This window comes from Triticum urartu, chromosome 2A, assembly GCF_056163025.1.
Source record: "Triticum urartu cultivar PI428250 chromosome 2A, HENAU_Tu73, whole genome shotgun sequence".
Taxonomy (NCBI): Eukaryota; Viridiplantae; Streptophyta; class Magnoliopsida; order Poales; family Poaceae; genus Triticum; species Triticum urartu.
Genome location: NC_141874.1, coordinates 728,829,359 through 728,834,633, shown reverse-complemented (window position 1 = coordinate 728,834,633; position 5,275 = coordinate 728,829,359). Strand labels below are relative to the sequence as shown.

General features: G+C 53.2%; 1 protein-coding gene across 2 annotated transcripts; it reads left to right on the top strand.

The window, feature by feature from the left end:
• Positions 1–489: 489 nt before the first annotated feature.
• LOC125540143 (linoleate 9S-lipoxygenase) lies at positions 490–4,629 on the top strand. Of its 2 annotated transcripts, XM_048703732.2 has the most exons (8): positions 490–925; positions 1,010–1,266; positions 1,352–1,793; positions 1,909–2,102; positions 2,472–2,827; positions 2,915–3,208; positions 3,534–3,662; positions 3,754–4,629. In XM_048703732.2, exons 1-8 carry the CDS (start codon positions 556–558, stop codon positions 4,493–4,495), a joined length of 2,784 nt encoding a protein of 927 aa, XP_048559689.2. In that variant the 5' UTR covers positions 490–555; the 3' UTR covers positions 4,496–4,629. The 2 variants fall into 2 exon arrangements, with proteins under 2 accessions (XP_048559689.2, XP_048559690.2); XM_048703733.2 differs by lacking the exon at positions 3,534–3,662 and having other exon boundaries at positions 492–925.
• The last annotated feature ends 646 nt before the right edge of the window (positions 4,630–5,275 follow it).

Genomic DNA, 5,275 nt, shown 5'->3' with positions numbered 1-5,275 from the left:
TAAAACAAGGTGAAACATAATGGTACACCATGGAACACGGGCCAGAGTGAAACAATAAGATTATTTATGCGAAAAAGAATAAAACGTTATTGATTTTTCGCATGGAATTAATGAATTTTGACGAAACAAGTTTGAAGCCTTGTGATTTACTCCCTCCTTTCCAAATTACTTGTCGCAGGTATGGATGTATCTAGATATATTTTAGTTCTAGATACATCCATTTCCGCGACGAGTAATTTGGAACGGAGGGAGTAGTTGTCAAAAAATTGATTTCAATTTTGGTCTTGTTTTAAAGATCTTGTTGGAAAAAACACATTTATGAAAAGGAAAGTAAAACAAAATTTTATTTCAAACTATATTACTGTACATCTATTTGTTTGAATGAAACTCAATGACTAGAGAATTAGTAGCACATGTTTTTTTTTAGGATATTAGTAGCATCATCGGTGCCAACTTTCGCCCGACGATGTATATATATGTGTGTCCCGAGTCACAATGCCAACCACCCAGCACCAAGCATACCTGTGATCAGCGCGCTCTCGCCTGACCGACTCGATGCCGATGCAGATCCGTCAGAGCCCACGTCCGTGTGCCCGCGGCCCGCATGCTCCGTCCGCCACGGGCCCTAGGGCGCCGGGATGGACCGCGACGATGCTCCGTCCTGCAGGGGCGCTGGAGCGCCGGGACGGACCACGTCCAATGCTCGTCCCTTCCGCGGCTCGCTCGCAGCTCAAAATCTTGCACCCGAGCACCAGCCCAAGCCATGGCGCCACCACGGCCACGCGTGCAGTGGCCGGCTCCGACGTGCAGACCACGTCCGCCGCCACTAGCGCCCGTGTCCAAGGCAAGCTGCTGCTGCAGAGCTCCGACTCGCCTAACGGCCCGCTCAGGCTGTCCCTCCAGCTCGTCAGCGCCACCGTCGCCGGTACGTACGTAGCATGTTTGTAGCTTAATCAGATGGCCAGCCGTAAGTTAGACCACCGTGAGTACTCTAACAAACATACTACAGGGCGTGATGAGCGCGGCGTGAGAGGGGAGGCGGCGGCGCTGGACGCCGTCATATCCAGCGGGGAGACGGAGGTCGACGTGGAGCTACTGTGGGACGAGGCCCTGGGCGCGCCCGGCGCCGTGCTCGTGACAAACAACTCCGACTTCCCCGTGTACCTGAAGCTGCTGAGCCTGAGCTCGCCGGCCGTCCACTTCGTCTGCAACGGATGGGTCTATCCCGTCGGGAAGCACCCATACCGCCTCTTCTTCACCAACGACGTGAGTGCACTAACACACAGCTGCCATGAACTGTTTTCCTGCATAGTATATAAGCTACAACGTACGTTTGGTGATTCTGGTGCAGGCGTACGTGAAGGAGAAGACGCCGCCGGCGCTGCGCAAGGACAGGGAAGACGAGCTCCGTCTGCTCCGGGGCGAGGGCGCGCCGGCAGACGCGCCGCTGCAGAAATGGGACCGCGTGTACGACTACGCGCTCTACAACGACCTGGGAAACCCGGACCTGCGCGAGGACCTGGCGCGCCCGGTGCTGGGAGGGTCCGAAGAGTACCCGTACCCTCGCCGGACCAGGACCAGCCGGCCTCCGAGCAAGGCAGACCCGGCGAGCGAGACGCGGGCGTCGCTGGAGGAAGGGGTCTACATCCCATGCGACGAGCGGACCGGCGCCGTCGCCAAGGCGCCCAACCTTCCCAAGCTCGAGGGCCACTTCGGGTCCTTGGCGGATGTCCACGGCCTCTTCGACACCAACGCCAAGCCCATCGCATTCCCCGTCCCACAGGTCATCTCAGGTACCGCAATTGTCGTCTCACCCCGGTCTCTCGATCAACTTATCAGCTTCAAGTATGTATGTGTGATGCCACGGAAGTTGAACTCATCAAACCTATTTTTGGTGTACATATATAGCGAATCGAACAGCTTGGCGGACCGATGAAGAGTTCGCCAGGCAAACACTCGCGGGGACAAACCCCCTGTCCATCGAGCTCGTCACCGGCCTCCCACTCACGAGCAAGCTTGACCGGGCCCTGTATGGTGACCAAGACAGCAAGATAACCAAAGAGCACATTGAGAAGAACTTGGGAAACATGACCGTGGCGCAGGTACGTACTATATATTTCTTCCTTGTCAAATTATAAGGCATGTAAAATTTCTTCAAAGTCAAACATTATAATTATTTTGACCAAGTTTATAAAGGAAATATATGTTCATATCACACACACACACACACACACACACACACACACACACACACACACACACACATGTTCATAGAAAAAGCAAAATAAGAAAGTAAAAGTGTTTGGATAAAATATGTTCCTAATATATATGGTCCAATAGCAATAGCAACCGTGAAATCATTCAAATTATGAGTAAGATTTTCTTAATTGAGAAGAAATGGCAAAACCGTTAATATCTCTTCAAACACAAAAATGTAAGTGTGCTCTCGGACCACTGCGCGAATTGTGCAGGCTATAGAAAAGGACAGGTTGTACGTTGTGGATCACCACGACTGGGTGATGCCGTACCTGAAGCGCATCAACGAGCTGCCAGGCGACGAGGAGAAGGGCGAGATCTCCGAGAGGAAGTCGTATGCCACAAGGACTCTCTTCTTCTTGCAAGACGACTCCACACTCAAGCCTTTGGCGATCGAGCTTAGCTCGCCGCACCCCAAGGATGAGCGCCTCGGCGCCACCAGCACGGTGTACACTCCGCCCGACCAACTCAAAGCCGGCGACGCCGCCTCCGACACCTTCACGGCGTGGGACCTCGCCAAGGCCCACGCCGCCTCCAACGACGCCTGCAAGAACAACTACGTCCTCCACTGGTACGCTACCCTTACTACGCTAATCAGTGTGATGAGAATCATAGCATGTGCTCATGTCATGTTGACTGGTTTGTGTGGTGTGTGTAGGCTGAGGACGCACGCGACGATGGAGCCGGTGGTGATCGCGGCGAACCGGCAGCTCAGCGTGCTGCACCCAATCCACAAGCTTCTCAAGCCGCACTTCCGGAACACCTTGGACACAAATTCCACGGCACGACACATCGTCATCGGCTCCGGCGACGAGCGACAGGGCGGTGCCTTTTACCGCAACATGCACGAGGTCAACTTCTTCACCGGCAAGTACGGCATGGAGATGTCCTCCAAGGCATACGCTTCATTTAACTTCACCGAGCTCGCTTTCCCCAACGAACTCATCAAGCGGTGAGTAAAGTGCAACTGACCTATGTACTAATTCTTTTTTGCGAAAAACCTAGGTACTATTAAGTAAACTCTACAATCAAATGGCACACCTAGAATTTGGAATGATTAATTGATGCATTTGTACATGAGTGATGCTACATCTACAAAAGGTTATTTCAATTTTTTAAACACAAACTGATGTGGAGGATTATGATTGGTAAAAGAGGGATGAAGGAGACCAGCCCAGTTAGATTAAGGGGGGAGAGAATTAGTATTAGTTAGAAAAGTTAAACGTTTGTGGAGTCTTTATAGGTCTAGCATTATTGTTTGTACACATACTACGCAGTGGAATGGTGAGAGGAGCTCCGAAGAAACCTGAGGAGCTGGAGCTGCCGAGAAACGACGAGCTCAACATCTTGACGGCGATCTGGAAATGGGTCACCGAACTCTTTTTCCCCAACGAACACATCAAGACGTACCGACTAAAATGCTGATAAAATTGATAATCCTACAATGCATGCACAGCTTTAGAATCTGAAATACTTGATGCATTTGTATGTACGCAGAGGTGTGGCGAGAGGCGATCCGAAGAAGGCTGGGGAGCTGGAGCTGCTGATAAAGGACTACCCGTACGCCGTGGACGGGCTGGAGATCTGGACAGCCATCAAGGAATGGGTCACCGACTACTGCGCGATATACTACGCCGAGGGCGACGGCGCCGTCGCGGGCGACAGCGAGCTGCAGGCATGGTGGAGCGAGGTGCGCAACGTGGGCCACGGCGACCTGAGCGACGCGCCGTGGTGGCCGGCGATGGACAGCGTCAACGACCTCGTGGAGACCTGCGCCACCATCATCTGGCTCGGCTCCGCTTACCACTCCGCCGTCAGCTTCGGGCAGTACGCCTACAACGGCTTCGTCCCCAACCGCCCCACCGTCACCTCCGGGGAGATGCCGGCCGACGCCGGGGCGGCCGTGACCGAGGCGGAGTTCCTCGGTCACATCACCCCGAAGAACGAGGCGTTCGGCCTCATGGCGCTCACCATGAGCCCGCCGGTGAAGCCAGGGGAGCCGCTCATGGGAGAGCGGCCGGACACGGCACGGTGGACGAGCGAGCAGCGGGCAGCCAAGGCGCTGCTCGAGTTCAACGCGAAGCTGGACGCCGTCGCGGAGGCCGTCAAGAAGAGGAACGCCGACGGCGCTCTGCGGAACCGAAACGGGCCCGTGGAGGTGCCCTACACGCTGCTCGCGCCGAGGGCCGACCCTGCGGCGCCACACGTCGGCGGGATTCCCAACAGCATCGCCGTTTGAGCAGCACGCTGCGTCCCCCGGCGCGTGTATGCAGTATGATGGACGCCAAAAGTGTAGACTTGGTCAATAATAAATAAAATAAATAAATAAATAAATAAAAGAGCTCCCGGGATGATGGGGAAGTCCTTTGATAATCCTGGCACATCTTAATCCATCACTGTCAACTATTTGCATTTAACCTTCTGACTTTCTGCTACAACCAAAGAAGAACACACCATCTTCAGTTCGATATAAACACGATTCAGTTCACCGACTTCGCTGAAACCGTACCAACAAAAGGTAAGTCCAGCGTTCCATCCAAACGCAGAACATGCTATCTTCTTCAGTGCGCAGCCACACCACAAGCATACGGTACGGTGTGAAGAACCCATTGAGCCTACCAGCTTAACCTAATGATTCTACTAATAATTGCCACCAGATGACACAAGTGAGCACCCTACTTGCATCCCCCCCCCCCCCCCTCCCCCCCTCCCTTACTGGCCCTTTTTGTTCCTTCTTTTTATCGAGACTGACTTCTTGTTTCCACCGAAGATATCAAGAAAGGTATGCTTCAGCACCTTCATCAGGCCACCCTTCGTTCGCAGCATTCTATAGACCCCAAGCCACTCCAGTCTGCCATGCTTCACGCCGACAGTCGCATCGTAGGCCATTATGAGATACACGTAAATGTTGAGCAACCTAAGATGAACAGATATTTGTGATTACATAGAACCAAAGCAAACGGGAATGATCACACAGGCTGACAGGCATGCAAGGCAGAAATAAAAGAGAAAACGAAGA